Here is an 18,048-nt window from a genome sequence, read left to right as displayed (position 1 = left end):
AAATCAAGTTTGAAATTTTGTCAGACGTTTTGCGTTCTTCATATCAATTAATTTATTTTTAATATGTTAATTGACATAAATCAAGTAATTGCTTTCATTTTTTATAATCTCATTTTTAAAATTTATTACTTGTATGTTTTAAATTATAATTATTTGTGCAATATTTGCTAAATTTGAATACTTTTTTCCAGAATAAATCTATGAATAAAAATCTAGTGATAATAGTTTTATTTCTTTTATTTTTTCAATTGATTTTAAACCATTTCTGTAGGATTGGAAAGTGCTTGTTGATTCATCTGATTACTTCAACTATTTGTGCAAAATTGAAAAAATGTAAGTTTTTAATTGCATTTGATTTTTAAACTGATTATTATTACATATTTTTCTATTATTTCAGACATATTATTTGAATGAAAAGTTCTGGTTTGTTTTATTGTGTGCTAGAAAAGCCATTGAGAAAAAATTGTCCCTTTTTTTCAATTTTTATGAAATCTGGTATTTTGATAAATTTTCATTGTTGCTTTAACTATTATTACATAAGTGTAACATTAAAATCTTACTCTAAAAAGGAATTATTATAAAATGCACCAATATGTTTGTTTCAATCTTCAATGATGGTCCTAAGTGTGGATCTTTTACCTATGCATAAAACAATTTGCCAGAAAAATGATTGTACATGTCAGTCCAAATACTGCAACGACATTTTTGCTTGTGATTAGTTGGTTGAATCACATGTGGTGGACCAATCAGCAGTTTTAGTGCAGTTTTCCTGTGTAATAAAACTCACAAAAAGTTATAAGCAAGTTTTATTGATTGTAAATTGCAGCCATCAATCAATCATAACATTAGCGAGGTGAAGTTGTTTATTCTATGTTTTTATTAGTTTGTTGTAGTATATTTTAGTTGAAGTTTAATTTAAATGGCAAATTTTAGAAAAATAAAAAATTTTGCGGATATTATCAAACATGTTATTTTGACTTGTGGTGAGTGTGATCTTGACAATATATCACTTAGCAGACGAAATGATTGCTGGCGATTCGTGAACTGTCATCGTCATGTTGCTAAGTGTAAAATTCAAGAATTAAATCAGCATATATGATCATTCTTCATAAAATGGGAAGATTTAAGCATAATTAAAGCTGAAGCTTTATTTTCTAGCTTTTTGATCGAGAATAATTGCCCTATTGCGGCATCAGCCCATGCTGGAATGTTATTCCAAATTTTTTTTTCAGAAATACAGTGTAACGTCTCATATCCGGGCGTCCCTTTTCCTTAAGGATCGATTTCCCGGACACTTTTTAACAATCAAAATAAGCAAACATCTCTTCATCTTCCCCTTTCTTTAAAAAAAAAAAAAGTCTTTTGACACGTTTTCTCTTCTAGCTTGCACTGAACCCCTGATTTATGCATTGAACCCATAAATCACAAAGGGGAAGAGAAAATCTACCAAGACCATTGAGTGACCATTAGCGACGCTCCTACTCTGGAATGCAGGAAAAGAGGGAGATTTGTTTTCAAAAAACCGCAACTGCTTCCATTCCCCCCTATTTTCCTTTGCAGCTGGCTAGTAAAAGAGGCATTTCCTGGAACCTTTTTATTGAAAGAAAATGGTAAATGCAGCAAGCTTTAACGTGGAGGGGGAGTCAAAATGGAACATTTGAATAGGTCTAAAAGGATACACTTCTTTGAGAAACATTCATTCTTCCCCTGACCATGTAATATTTAGGAGGTGGGGGGGAAAAAAGGAGGTATCTTTCTTTAGCAGATTCTTTCAGTCATACAAGAAAAAATAAAGAGAACCCCATCAGCCTGCCCCGCCTTTATGCTTGATTGATAGCCAATGATTGGAGAGAAAGCAATAATTTGTCACTTCCCCGCCCTCAACTTGAATGATCTCCTCTCTACGCTTATTTTCTTTCACAAATATGGAGCAAATGAATTTTTCTCCTCCACCTACCCACCTTAATGAATGACAGGAATTTCCCTTTCTTGCTTGAATCATTCTAGTTAAAAATGGCGGATTATTATTTTCATAACTGTCAAATTTTTTTTCGTTTTCTATATTTTAAGCAATAATTTTTTTTTCTTCTAATATTTCATATTTGATTGATTGGATAATCTAATACTAGAGCATTATTCCCTTAAAAATAATGTTTATTTATTTTTGCTTCTTAGATTTAGATCATTTCATGCTTTGTTCCAGAATGAAGTGAATTTCCCCTTCCTGCTTGAATCGTTCTAGTTCAAAATGGCGGATTAATATTTTCATAACTGTCAAATTTTTTTCGTTTTCTATATTATTAGCAATAATATTTTTTTTCTAATACATATTTTATGTTTGATTGATTAGATATTTTAATACTAAAACATTATTCCCCTTAAAAATAATGTTTATTTATGTTTTGCTTCTTAGATTCAGATCGTTTATTAGATCATTTTAAGCTTTGTTTTCCTTGGGGGTCAATTATACGGAAAAATCTATTATACGGACTTTTGAAAGTCCCACCGATTCCGAATACGCGACTTTACACTGTAGCAGCAAGATATGGCTGTGTCAGAACTAAAACTAGTTCAATCATAAGATGTATCTCAAATTCTACTATTGAAATAATTTATCTGTTTTCGAAAACATCTTGATTCACACTCTCAACAGATGGCAGTAATTCAAGAGATAATAAGAAGATATTTCATGCCATAGTAACTTATTTACAACCTGTGGTGGAGAAAACTGTCACAATTGTGTTGTCTCTTGAGCAATGCTGCTTGTGAGAGAATTTTCAGTATAATTAAAAAAATCTAAATGAATTTAGGTGAAACTTAAGTTGTGATACTCTAGAATCTTTAATGATTCAAAAATATAAGTATTTTAACTATAATTCTACATGTTACAAGTAGCAATTTTCCGAAGAAGACTTAAGTTAGCTTAATTAAAGCTAAGAAATCGACTTATGCTTCGTTAAAATCTTGAACTTGCCTGTGTTAATTTTGACTTTTACTGAATATTCAGTACTAAACTTTAAAAAAAAAATGTAGGGAACCGATTATCCGGAACGATCGGGACCATCGCTATTCCGGATAACTGATTTTTCTGGTTTTCTGAATCGCTACAAAAAGCCGTTTTTTTTTTATTGTTAAACCCAACTAAAAAAAAGAAAAATATTTGGAAACAATCTTAAGAAGAAGAAAAAACGATTAAGTAATAAACTAATGATTCCAAAATGAAGGTAAGGTAAACATCTTTCAAAAAAGAAAGAAAAATCCTAAAATCTTATGAGGAAAAAAAACTTTTTTTAAAAAAAAATGGTGGAAAAATGTATTGAATTTCGTTCCGGTTTTTAGGTTTTCCAGTTTTCTGATTTCCGGATAACGGGTTCTGTACTGTATATATATATCTGTTTCATTGCCATTATGTTTATTATATGGGGGATTTTTTTAAAAAAAATTTAAAAAATATTATATATATTTTTGAAGAACTTAGTTTCAGCAATATTTTGTTTATTTTAGTTTTCATTTATTTTCAGTTCCGCAATTTATTTTTTCTAAAACTCAGTTTTTGTTTCAATTACATTATTTATTATTATATTTTATATAAAGATAAGAAATATTATAAGATTATTATATTCTATATAAGTTATAATATGCTTGTAATTTATCATGCCAGTGCCTACAAATTGTAATTTTTGTTTTGTTTTTTATTTTATTTATTTTTTTAACTCTTCAGAATTTTCTTTAAAACTCAGTTTTAAATCATTTTGTTTGCATTAATTTTTTCAAAGTCAAAAGATTTTCGTTTTTTTAAATTTTAAAAAAATAATGAAAATTGTGTGTGTTATTTATCTTACATACTGTCAGTTTGTAATTTTATAATTTCAATACATACAAAGATGTTAATTGGTGAAAAGCTGGTTGCTATTGCTATAAAACTTATGAAGAACTTATTTTTATTTCATAGTTTTCTTGTTATTCAGTTTTAGCATGTGTAATTAAACAAGCATATTGAATTTTTAAAGTGTTAGTTTTTTTTTCATTCTATTTATTATTTTAGCCATTTTAATTATTATTTCAAAAAGGTTTATATATTCAATTTTTAAAAATTTAAGCATTTGATTTTAAAACTATAAAAAGTTTTAAATACATCATATTGATTTATGTCGTTTATTTATTGATGCCATTCACGTTAATTGCTCCTAACAAGTCTTCCTGAAAGTTGGCATGTCTGCCCCTAAAAATTAGTTGCTTTTAAAAATTGTATACCGTATATTCCGGCGCATAACTTGCCCTGGCGTATAGCGCGCACCCATAATTTCTAATACTTTTTAAATTTTAAGATATACTCTTCATATAATGCGCATGAAAATTTGGATTGTACTTGTGCAATATCTTGTCTTTCAAGATCGTAAATAAAAAGTTTTTTTCCCTATCTTTTGAAAAAATAAAAACTGAATTTGACATGTATGTGAGGGTAGAGTTGAAAGAGTAATAATGTGATTCTGAGAAAAGATTGTTATATTCAGCAGTGCAGGTGTGTGCAAGAATGTTGTTCCCCACATTCCAGAAGTAAGTATCTGGAATGCTGTCTATAGTGTATGTCTCAAAAATCAGGTGACATACCACAAATCAGGCGACAAAACGTAATTCCTCTTCAACCAATCGCACCACTTGATGCCCTGCCTTTGAAGAGTAAACATTGTAAGCTTTAAGAATTCTGTGTAGTTTTTAGTTGTAGACATGGCTCCTATCAAACACAGCGCTGGATTTAAATGCAAAGTAATTCAATTTGCAAAAGAAAATGGAAATCGAACTGTGGCGAGACATTTTGGTATTGGGGAAAGCTCGGTGTGTGAATGGAAGAAAAATGAGGAGAAAATAATAGATATGCCTAAGGATAAGTGTGCATTGCGTACAGGACTAACAAAATGGCCGGTGTTAGAGGACAATGTAGAAAACTGGGTTTTGGAAAATCGGCGAAATAGCTTGATTGTAACAAGAAACTGTGTTCGCTTGTTTGCTCTAAAATGGGTAAATATTAATCCAGACGAGAGTGAAAATTTCAAGACTACTGTGAGTTGGTGTAACCAATTTATGGCTCGAAAAAATTTAGTTCTACGTGAAAAAACCAAAGTATCACAAAAACTACCAAAAGACTTGGATAGCAAATTGTTAAGTTTTCAAAAATATATTATAGAACTGCGGGAAAAAAAACTTTCGCAAATAGGAAATATGGATGACACCCCTGTTATGTTTGACATGATCGGTAATAAAGCAATTAATTTAAAGGGAGTAAAATCTGTCAATTTAACAACAACGGGACATGAGAAATCTCATTTCGCCGTAGCCCTTTCTTGCTTAGCGGATGGAACGAAACTAAAACCACTGGTTATTTTTAGAGAAAAACTTTTCCCAAATGTAGTTTTCCAAAAGGTATTTTTGTTCATGTCCACGAAAAAGGCTGGATAGACAAAAATGGTGTTAAATTATGAGTAAAAAATGACTGGCAAATTCGTCCTGGTTGCGTAAGAAAACCGTAAAGCCTTTTAGTGTGGGACATGTTTAGGTCCCACATTACAGATAATACAAAAAAAGTGTTGAAAGAATGTAACACCGATATGGCAGTTATTCCGGGCGGAATGACACCATTAGTTCAGCCATTGGACGTCTGCTTGAACAAACAATTTAAAGCCAATTTAAAAAAACAGTGTAACACTTGTATGTTGGAGGGCGAGAAAACTTTTACGAAAGGAGGACATGAAAATATTTACCCCGACCTGCCCCAATTGAGGGCATACGGGTAAATGTTTATTAAAAACCAAGTAAAAAAAACATTAAAGAACATAAAATGCATAAAATACATAAGATACAAAAGTCAAATGGCAACAACACGTAAACTTTGCGGGCGAACAATACTCTTGAACAAAATTAGTTATCTACAATTAGTCGGAATATTAAATGTTTAAGAAAACTTGACAAATATATCTGGCATGTATGCCATGAAAAGTCCAGGTCAACAGACCCTAAAATAAGGATTAAAAGCACAATTAAATTTAAAACACCAGCAATATTAGAAGCAAATTAAAATATAAATTGCCATTCCAAGTCAACAGACCCTTATATTGAGGCAATCAAATGGCATAAAATTTAAAAACTAATCATAGGGCAAATTGCCTATTAAGGAAACAATTAAACGAGTTACAAATAGTAAAATCATCAAAATAGTGTTAAAATAGTAAAAGTGGATTAAAATGGTGTGAATGACGAGGGCAGTTCAAATCCAACCTAAGAACACCATGAGATTTAAAAAAATTTTTAAAGTCATTAAAAGTCCAGTTTTAAGGATAGTCATCCCGGCTAAAAATCAAAATCGCCGAACCAGAGTCTCCAGCGATGAGGTAATTAAAGCGAAAAAATTAGAGTTGACTTAGGGGATATGGAAACGCTGACCCATACGGTAGTTGGACGGCCAGAGTTAGTAAAAATTTACAGTGGGTTTAATGTATCTTCCAAAGTTGTTTTGATAATGTCTTTGATGATTGATCTGCAGGTCAGGTTAGAGTAAATCTGGTGTTCTGTTTTGTTGTGAAAATTGTTGCCTCGTCGTGTTTGAAATTTAGGACATTGAAAAATTAGGTGATGGATGTCTTGTTGTGAGTTGCAATAAGTACATGTTGAAGATTTCCCGAAAAATCTTGCTTGGTGTGTGCCAAACACGCCGTGGCCGGTTAAGAACTGATTAATATAAAAGTTTGCCTTTATTCTTGTAGTTTTTGGATCCTTAAAAAATTTGTAAGTCTGCCGTCCTTTTGTACTGTTGGTCCAGTCCAATTTCCACTGAGCCATAATATGGTTGTTGATTATAGATTTGATCTGAATGGGGGTCAGCCAGGTAGTATTTTCTATGGTGTCAAGTCTGATGGCTTCTTTGGCTAGTTGGTCCGCCTCCTCATTGCTGGCATGCCCCGCGTGTGCTTTAATCCAATTCAGTGAGATACTCTGTCTCCAAGCATGTTTTATGTCATGAACAATCGTATTTTTATGTGTGGGGTCAGCCAGTGCATGCAATGAGGAGAGTGAATCTGTATAAATTGTAGTTTGTTCTTCCTGTTTTGCTGCATAATTTATTTCTTCTCTGATCACCATCAGCTCGGCCTCAAAAACTGAGCAATAATCGGATGCTCTGGAGGAGGTCTTGGCAATAGTGATGCCATTATACTTTATGATTACTCCGAAACCTGTCCTGAAGTGTTGAGGTTTGACCTCCATCCTGGAGCCATCCGTATATATTTCTAAACCATTATTATCTGGAGAGTTATATCCCCAAGGCACAGCGAGTTGAGTGGCGGGGTGAACTGGAGCTTTTGTAGTAAGGTTCGTTTTTTCCAAGATGGAATCAATAACTGTCCTTTGAATGACGGGAAGAATGTCATCTATTTTCCAGCCCCATTTAATGCGTTTGTTGAAGATTGTCTCAATAACCTTCAAATGAATAGGTTTAATGCCCGCCAGTATCTGGATAGATTCAGTGCTTGCTGTGGAATAGCACTTTGTGATTGTGAGAAGCGGTATTCTTTGTATGGATGCAAGTTTCTGATTTATTTTATTAGTATTTCTATACCAGACACTGGCGGCGTAGAGTATTATCTTCTCGCTGGCCTGGAGATATATCTTTTTGAGAATATATGGGCTTAACCCCCAGGTGGCTCTAGCGACCCTTTTTGACATTTTATTGAAGTTCGTGATTTTATCTTTAACCTCGTTGAGATGAGGAATCCATGTCAGCCCTGGGTCCAGTAACACACCAAGATATTTCAAACTGTTGACAATCTTCAGGTTTGTGGAGCTCTGATCCATTTTGATGCGCAGAGTTCGGGAAGTTTTCTTATTGTTTTTATTAAAGACAATAATTTTTGTTTTGTCCTGGCTAAATGTTAACTTGTGTGTTCTGGCCCAGGCTGACATTGCTGTGAGAACGTGGGTCGCTAGTTGATCAAATCTATATAATATGTTGTGTCTTAGAAGAATGAAGACGTCATCGTCATTCAAAAAATGCAGCATTTCAAATAATCTGAACGGATCAGAAGATGACTGTTTATTTATGGATGAGGGTAACACAGATGATGAAGACAAAACAGATTGTGATGTGTGATGACGTGCCTGAAGAAATAACGGAAGACAAATATAATGAACTATTTATGTAATAACGAAAATCAATAAAGTATATAGGTAAGGGTATGTTATTTCTTTAAAATAAAAGTATTTTTCTATATTAAAATTTTTTTAATCTATAATTTTTCATATTTGGCGTATACCGCGCACCCATAAATTCCAATGTTATTTTTGGTATCGAAAGTGCGCGATATATGCCGGAATGTACGGTAAATACCCATTTTTTTTAAAAAAGCGATGTGAAGATATTATGATTTGAGAAAAAGGCAATTGGCAAAAATTCAACAAATTATTAAAACCAAATTCGATACAAGTTGTTTTCCATAGTTCAAAATCAGATGATCTTTTCCATAAATAAATGAAGGTCTTTTTCATATGTAGGCACCCAAGATTGTTTATAACTGTTCAGTAAGGGTAGCTTGAAACATGTACCACTGAAAGCTGAATAGTATGTAACTGCATTACTAAAAAAAAGTCCTTTAAAAGTAAAGAACACTGTAGTAAAGAAATAAGTTTTTTTTTAAATGTCACATTTTTTTGATAAAATATCTTGCTATTGATCATCAAAAGACATTTCTGAAAACAGAATAGTTCTAAAATCGAAAGAAACTCTAATTACAAATGTTTTTAAAAAAATTATTAGAACTTAGACATTTGTCTATATGACCTTATATATTTAAACTGCATATGCTTAGTGGTAGAGAACTTTTAGCTCTAATTTATTAAAATATAAATATATTAATCCTTGCTACCACTAGGAAAAAATCTTTTCTGATACTAAATGAATTCATAGTCGTTGAAGTTTAAAACATTTTAAGTTTTTCACAAATTACAAATTCAACATGAATTAAAATAAATTAACACTTTAAATGATACTCTAAATGCAAAAATTCAAATGCTGGGAAAGGGGGGGGGGAAAGAAATTTTCCAAGATAATAATCAGATTTCAAATTCTATCCATTTAATAATTACTGCATTTATTACTATTCCATCAATGGTTTAGCAAAATATGAAGGCATTCAAAACAAAATAATTAAAACTTTTAATTATGACTATTCAAACACCTGTTTCATATCAGTGGCAATGTAAGTTACTACTCACAATTTTTTCTTTCCACTATAATTCAGGAGAAAATGTCCCGCAGTGGACTGATCGTTAAGACACGGTTCCCAGCAGATCACCGGAATCAAGCATCACTGGCTGCGGTCAGTGTGCGGGTGGGTGACCCACTTGGATCAGTCTGCGTAGGGACCGAGGGTGTGCGGTATTGGTCCTCGTTAAACTGTGCTACCATAAAGTGCTCGACTTCGCGTGCAGGTCGTTGGGCTACCGAAGCGGGGGTGCCATCCCCTGTGCAGAGGATCAAAATTGTGATGGCATGTCTTCGGATCATCCGCAGGGATGTTTTCCAGACCGTCGCCAATAGCCCATTGTGCAGCTCTAGTGCGACGTAAATGAACTACAACAGGAGAAAGCAAAATTTTTTTGAATGCTAAGTTTAATTAATTTATCTGTGAGGCTAAAATGAAGAGGTGAAAATTATCTCCTGTGTTAGTAGCCTATTATTAGCTGAATATTGTTGTTTTTTCTTAATTAATTTGAAAAAGTTTTTTTTTTCACTCTTCCTCTTTCTGTTGACGATAGTAACTGAATTATTAGTTTTTTCAATTTTTCAAAAGAAGAAAAATTAGTCCGATTTCTGTTTTCTCTTTGTTTCCATTATTATTGCACTGCTACGAGAAAAATTTTATTTTAAAGAATCTCTGAAGGTAACTTTTGTTTCATAAATTGCTCTTTTTTACATAACAAGAGCTGCACTATATTCACAGATTTAAAAAATAAATATATTGAAACTCAAAACTTGAATTGGCTATTTTAATTTTAAAGAAAAAGCCTCTAGCTTTTCTATTTTGGGCTCTAGTCCACCTTTCTTCTCTGCATAAACAAAATCTATGAAATGTATTTATTTCAATAATAATATGTCAATGTGGTATATATCTTCTTTAAAATTTGGCAGTTGCAATGCATCAAGACCACTTTGTAAATGTGCATCTCTTTTTTGGTGGCATGCTAAAAAACTTTAAAGACAATGACTTAAATCAACTTCACATTTGTTCTTCCTTGTTACTTGTCATGCCATTAGAAGCAAAGATGATCGAAATATTAAAAACACTGGTGACTCATTTTTGTAATGTTATCATACTATTTCATGCATGGGAAAATGATAAATTATTCAACGTTTTCTTTAGACTTTTTGATTAAAATTGTATTGTATATGTACCTTTTAATTAAGCCCCTCTGCTTTAAATGATTTAAATTTCATTTATGATTTTATTTAATTCGGAATACTATAATTTTTGCTTGAAATTTATTTGGACTTCAAATCTAACGTGTATTGATAATAATTTTCTTTTTTGCAGAATTGCAACAAGGCAGTCTTCTTTGAGAAATTGGCTATCGTATAGTGATATCTGTAGTATGCTTCATGATAAGGCTTTTGAAACTTTTTGGGCACCTTGTTTTAAAAGGATTATGAAGGTATTTAATTTGTATCTAAATCTTGATATTTGATATTTCCTGAATTTTGACTAATCAGGAAGAAGAAAAAAATTCTGCAAAATCTGATAACATATTTTAAATAATCATTTTTGGTAATTTTCATTTTCATTTTATAGGAAACAAAGTTCTCTTATTTAATAACATAAAAGCAAATTTTGAACTTTTTATTTAAAATAATATAACACTTTTATAACATCAAATTTTCTTTTAGGCTATGGTTTTATGGACTGTTGGATATGTTGCTACAGCTCTGACTCTACATAATGCAAGCTTTGCTATTCATAAATTGCTTGAAGGAAAACACGAGCTGAAAAATCTCTCTGAAATAAATTCGACTTCCGAACTTCAGAATCATGTTCAAAGTATTGACAAACCCTTTAATAATAATCTCATTGAAGGTAGTAACACGGAATTCTTAAAGCTTCCACTATCATTTGAAACTCTTACTGAACAAGAATCAGAAAATATGGAAATGGTACAAGGCTATGGAAATGGAATTTACACCTATGAAATAAATCACAATATGTGTGATAAGTCAAATCCTGAGAGAATATCTTTTAAGTCTAATAAGTCAAGGTTACAAATACTGGAAAATTTAAAAACGACCTTGACCTCTCATGCCTTGACTCGTGAGCTAATACTCGTAAATGACTCCTATGGTAATTGTGGTACTCGCTGTAGACAAAACACTAATTGTTTTTCTCTTCTTATGTGATATTTTGAAAGCTAACAACATAAATGTTACTTTTTAATATTAGTTCTGATTGTTAAATTTGATAACATATATATTTTTCTGTGGAATTTTATAACATTTTTAATGCAATAACATTAGTTTCTTATGGATTGTTATCTTACTATTATTGAAGTAAGGAAGAAAAAAGTAATAAGTTGACAACTTCCTTTTAGATCAATTAGAGATTTTATTCCTTATTATAAACTAGCTAATTATTATATAAAAAATTTTTAATACATTTAATAGTTGTGATATAAAATCAATAAAAGTTATAAAAATCTTCCATGACAGCTTGTGTATTTTCTACTAATCACTTCAATCTCAAGCTGTTTATTTTAAATATATAAATTTAAAAATCTTTTCTTTTTTATTTAGAAATTCTATTGTTGCATTGTGTAATGTTGGATTTTTGTCTTGCAATATAATATTTTTTACCTTTTCATAAAATTGTAAAAATGGTATATTAGTGTTAAAATGCAGTGTATGATTTACCTATGAGTCATTTTCAAAAAAAAAAAACTACCTATCCACAAAAAGCATAAAAATTTTAAACTTATCAGAAGTTAAAATTTACAAGATGCATGTTTCAAAGTTGTTCTTTCAAGGTACAAGTTATAACTTTAAAGTTTTATTTGCGATTTACTATTTTGTAAGATTTAACATTTTTACAATACAATTAATGTGTTTTGTCTTTATGCAGCTATCTCTCTGAAACTTCTTTGCTTTTTTTTTCTATTTTCTCAAGCAATCAATATTTTCCTTCCATTTTTTTAATGCTTTAAAGAAATTTATTGAATATTATAAATAATATATCAGCAATTTCATTCTAAAAAATTAGATAAGCAAATAAATAGAAACTAATACATGAAAAGCAAATAAATACAATTTCAGCATGAGTATTTTACACAATCAGACAAAACTGTAATTTACTTGATGTTTTTACTTAGGTAATGGTCACTATAAACAGGGTTCATTTTTTACTTTAAAAATGATTGGGCATTGGAGACTGAAAAAGACTATATACTCAAAGAAAGGGCACCTTTCTGCAAACAAGGATTATATTTCACAAAAAGAAAGAATGGTTCATAATATTCAAAGCTCTAAATTTTTTCATTTAAAAATTCGTAATTTTTAAACTTAAATAATTGAAACTGAAACAAGACTTATTATTTGATGGAAATATACTGATTTCTAATAAAATTTTCACACACTATAAATTGGTTTTGAAGTAATCAAGATTTTAATAACCACATGGAAAAACATAGCAATATTAATTGAAAAAGCAAGTGAAACACCTCTTGACTTTACCTGAAATTGATCATGTTCGAAATTTGTTATGTGCAATTTTAAATTCAGTAGTTGTAATAATATTGTATTTAAAATATGGGGTATTTAAAAACAATGTTGATATGGATGTAAAATCAATAAAGATTGTTGAAAAAGGATTGGAGAAGGAATCTGAAAGTGGTTGCTCAAATTTGGAAAAACCATGCGAAAATATCCAAAAGATTAAATTCAAATATGAAATTTGCCTGTTATAGTAACAACGTAATAAAAATATCAGAATTTGAAAAACCGCATGGTAATGCTCAAAATACAGTAAGTAGTTGCCAAAATCAAATTATTAAAAAAAAAACACTTAGATTCTGGAGGGAATCAACAGAAATTAAACTTTTTTTTAATATGTATAAACTTTTTTTAAATATCGTAAAAACGTAGGATCAAAGAGCATCATGCGAGCAGAAGTTTTTGTGCAATGCAAGTGCTCTGTGCAAATACCATCAAGAATAAATCCTACTGCGAATATGATCTTCTAGAATTAATAATTATATATAGAAAGTAAAGTAATATTCATGAAGACAATGAAGATTTTTTACAACTTTCTTACCGATTCATTTGTCAAAAGAAAGATAACTTGTTTTTCTTTCAAAATCTAGATAACTTCCTTAAATTACTTACTCACTCGCAATAAAGTTCTTGTTGAATCATAACCTCACTAATAATTCTCTTTTGAAGATCTGTAAAATATCCAATCTCTGAATTAAATGGTTGCAGTAAAAGGCAAATAAGATTATTTGAAAATTTCCACCCCTAATACAATGTGTTTCAGCAGGAAAGAATAAGGCTTGCTTCTTTAGCAAATAATATAAGTTAAAAGAAAATGAAGAACTGATAAATATGTGTGATTTTAGTAACAGAATAATCTGCATTGGTATTTGAATGTATTAAATTAGTAAAAAGAAAATTTGCAATAATTGTTTAATACTAACACATTTTTTTTTTAACTTTCTACCTCAATTTGTCTTAAATTGGTTGATGTAACAATTTTTGCTGATATACAATACTATTTTACTGTCTAATAACAATTGTTAAAATTGAGCTTAGCCTGCAATATGATAACTGTACAGGACTGCCATTTGGGAACTTTTTTTCTAATGATAGCTAAATTTATATTTTAATGTATGATTTGTTGTTTTGTAAATTTGATTTAAATTTATTTTCTCTCCACTACATTAAATGATTCAGAATTTTATAAGAAACGTCACTTTGTTCTAGCTCACTCATTGCGAGGCTTTAAAAATGCTGGCAAAATTACCAAAAATTCTGGAAGCTGTAGTTTTTAATTGGCTGTTGCTCAATGAAATATTTTTCATAAAACATATTAGTTGGCAACCCTGACTATCAGTTGTGTGACTAGTTTTATTAAACAGTTGTAATAAGTTTTTAACCTGAAAAAGTTACATTTTTTAGCTCTTGTGCAGAATATAAATTTTTACATACCCTTTTATTCCTTCTTTAAGTCTTAGAAATATTTGCATTTTTCAAGCATGTGAAATAGCATGTTTTCCATAGTATCAAGCATGTTTTTTTTTTATTGTTATTAAAATAAATTAGATCTGAAATACCACTGGCAGTGAGCTGGGGTTTTCTGTGGAAATGACTCATCAGGGTTTTGTACTAACATACCAAAATAAATTGTATGAATCAGCAATATCACTCTGAAAAACAAGTTTCCAGTTTTTCTTCTTACATAACTTCTGTGTTATTTTTAATTTCTTGTTTTTAATTTTCTAAAAAATAATGCATCAGTTTGAAAAATTATTTTTTATAATTTTCTTTTATTAACAATGAAAAAGAACAGTACTAAAAAAATAACAAATAATCAAAAAAAAAGTTTTAGTGCAGACTTGAGTTAAGTAAAGTCATTTTTTTAACTTTATTTCTCATTTTGTTAAATTAGAAATTTATCTAAGGACAACAAATAATTTACTTTTCTCAAAAAAAAATTTGGAGGAAAACTAGACTTATCAAAATCAGTATGTTTTTTATTAAAAAAGGAAATCCATAAAAGTAAAACCTTTCTTCCAAATTTCATGATTTTTAAATAAAAAAATCTAACTATGCACTTGTTGAACTCTAAAATATGCCTCTCATAAAAGTTAAATATTACTTGAGTAGATCTTGTTGTGATTATATTCTACAAAATATTATTATAGTTTTTTAAAGAAGTAAAAATGAAAAAGCATAAATTGAATTTAAAAAAATATGTTGCATTATAGCAAAAATCACACATAGTAATCAGGATTGCAATAGACATTGGATCAGGATAATCACACATAGTTATCAGGATTGCAGGCCGTGATGATCTCGAAAATCATCACGGCCAGCGAAAAAAATGGGCAAGGCACCAGGTAGGATAGACAACTGAGCGAGACCCAGATTTAATCTTCTGTATTTTTTTATTTCCTCCTTTTTTAAAGTATCCGTTTTAAAAAATATATTTATAGGTTATTTTTTATTAATTACAAATTCTTAGATTAACTTTTATTATGGTTAAAATTCTCTATGTAAAAGTTTTACTAAAGATAGAAAAAGAGTTAACGGCTAAAAAACCACTTGTTTGACATTGAATAGAATGAGTTACAGGGAAGATCTTTTCTATAGAGATTTATGGTTCAGGAAACCTTGTGGTGTAACTACCATTAAATTAAATCCCTTCAACCTTCCAACAAACTAGCTAATATCCAAAAGTTATTTGTTTGGAACAATAATTTAATATTACTCTCTGTTCTTTTAATAATATGTTTTATTTCAAGTAATTTTTAATTTATTTTAAACAGTTATTTTTAAGATAGTATATTTCATTAATAATTTATTAACAGTACGCTTGTCACTTCGTCATGAAAACTGTTATCATGGACAATTTTAGATACAACTAGGTAATAAAGTAAGAATGAAAGGTTACCAGTCAATGGATCAGTGAATAGGTAAATCAATACGGGTAAACAGGATTAATAAGCAGTGAATTAGTTTATGGACGAATGATTGAAGGACATTTTAGTGAATAGTCAGATGAATGAGTTTATAAAATATTTATAAACCTATTAATTGCTTAGTGACAGTTGACGAGAAAAAAAAATTTATTTCGAAAATAATTTTTAACAAAATAATGACACACTGAATACAAATTAATTGAATCTTAGTGTGGAAAATTAGTTCTTTATATTTTATTATTAAATTTTTGAAATAATTAAAAGTAAAAATTTTAATTATTTATAATATATTCAATTTTTTCTTAAATTTGAACAATTCATTAAATAGTTATCATTAAACAATTATATTTGTTCATTTTTGTTTCTTCCCTTTTGTATAGTTTCTTCATTTCTTGTCTTGAAAAAAATAGGTTTTTACCAGACAAAATGCCAATCGTTATTTATTGTATTGTAATTTTATTGTTTGTGTTCTATTATTTTGTACCTTAAATGAACTGTGGCTGTTGAAAGCTTTCAAGAGACTCAACATTGTGTGTTATTTTGGTTTCCTTATTCAGCTTGTTATTTTATTTTTTGTAGCAGAGAATCTAAGAAAAGTTAGAAGTCATGACTCCTTTTAATTACCATTTCAGTCTTTTTAAGTTGAGATCATTTTCAGTTCCTATTCCACATTATTTACAATGTGGTGTTTGCATATATCTTTTTTTTTTCTAATTTGGTTTATGCCCATTTTCCTGTTTTCATAGATTCGCTTCCTTTTTTACTTATTATATTAATTAATTTCAGTACATTTATTTTATATGTATAACGTACCCAGACAAGATTCTTCAAGTTTGAATTAAAATCTTAAATTGTATACAACTCGTATCTCACACCCATATTATTTATTCCATGGAGAAATGGTCCAATGGGGAAAAAATGGCCTGCAATTTTTCAAATGTTTACTGTGAGCTGGATTAAATTTAGCTCATTTGTGAAGTTTGTCACATTCTTAAACTTGTATTATGTCTACAGTTAAAAAGACTATGTAATCTCAAAATTTTACTGTTTGCATGGATTTTCCATTTTCTGTTGTTATAAATTAATCCGAATATTTTTCTCTTATTCTAAAATTCTTCAATCTGCTTACTATATTTTATATGTTTCAATAGTATATAAAAATAACTGTCACAATTCTATAACAACCTTTTCCAAAAAATGTTACACAGAACAAATTGGTCAATTTTAGGGTTGCATGCGTTCCAGGAGTAAGGACTTGTTTTCGAGTGGATCTATTATATTTCAGACCATAATCAAGATGTATATTAATTAGTACAATGAAAGGTAGTGTTGCATTTGCAATACAACTTAATGCAATATTTTTGCAATACAACTTAAAATAATACTTTTGCAATACAACTTAATGTAATACTCTTGCAATACAACTTAATGTAATATTTTTGCAATACAACTTGTAAAGACAGATATCGCTAGAATGCCGATTCAGTTTGTTTTCAGGGCAGAATCAAAATAGACTACTGTGGTGGTAGCCTAAACTCTCAAATTTTTAGGGCTTCACAAAGGGTTTCTGAAAATTATCAAAGTAAAATTGATTTTTGTAATTTTTTAGACATTTTCAATGCGTAATGTTTTACTATCTTTTTTTTAATGTATTAAAATGTATTTCGAGTATAAATTTCAGAAAACGAAATAATGTTTTGCCTTGTAATCTTATAAAAACTAAAGATTTAAAGAAGGAAGATCTGTTGGTGAAAAACTTCACCCCTGCACTCTTACCCAACTTCCTAATTTGATCGATTATCTTTCGTGCAAGGGCTTGATTTTTCCAACTATCTAATTTTATGTTCTGTTAAACAATTAAAATTTATTGGGGTGCTTTGTTGGCAAAATATAAAAAATTTAGTAAAAAGGTAAATTTTAATTTTTTTTTTCGATTGTAAATATAGAAGTCTAACAGTATTTTACTTTTTTTTGCATTACTATTTTTGTAAAAAAAAATAAAAATTTCAAAAAACTTTATCTTTTTGAATCTCGGTAAAATCACGCTATCTTGAAATTGAATTTCATAAAAGTTTTCAATATTACAAATGTATGGACCCAAGTAACGCATCTGCCTCCAGGTCCCATCCTACCTTAATCCAACTCTGCTAGTTTTTGAGAAAAGCCTGTAGGGAAAGAAAAAGAAAAAAAAAATTTTTTTTTTTTTGCTGCACGCTTTTGAACACAATCTCAACTCGGGAAGAAATGTTTGAAACTTGTTGATACTTACATGACTGAACATGTTGATTGGGGAAAAAAATTTATTACATATGCAGCTATATT

General features: G+C 29.7%; 1 protein-coding gene across 1 annotated transcript in view; it reads left to right on the top strand.

The window, feature by feature from the left end:
- Positions 1–12,881, top strand: part of LOC107436643 (protein CNPPD1) — a 32,852-nt gene extending 19,971 nt beyond the window's left edge. The window contains exons 6-8 of the mRNA XM_016048417.4: positions 272–333; positions 10,581–10,698; positions 10,931–12,881. Coding sequence (XP_015903903.1) covers positions 272–333; positions 10,581–10,698; positions 10,931–11,434 — 684 coding nt within the window. The 3' untranslated portion in view covers positions 11,435–12,881. The remainder of the gene's footprint in view (positions 1–271; positions 334–10,580; positions 10,699–10,930) is intronic.
- The last annotated feature ends 5,167 nt before the right edge of the window (positions 12,882–18,048 follow it).

Source organism: Parasteatoda tepidariorum, chromosome 12 (genome assembly GCF_982258835.1).
Source record: "Parasteatoda tepidariorum strain Cologne lab strain chromosome 12, Ptep-v5.0, whole genome shotgun sequence".
Taxonomy (NCBI): domain Eukaryota; kingdom Metazoa; phylum Arthropoda; class Arachnida; order Araneae; family Theridiidae; genus Parasteatoda; species Parasteatoda tepidariorum.
The sequence above is the reverse complement of the archived record's forward strand: the minus strand, read 5'-3'. Positions and strand labels throughout refer to the sequence as shown.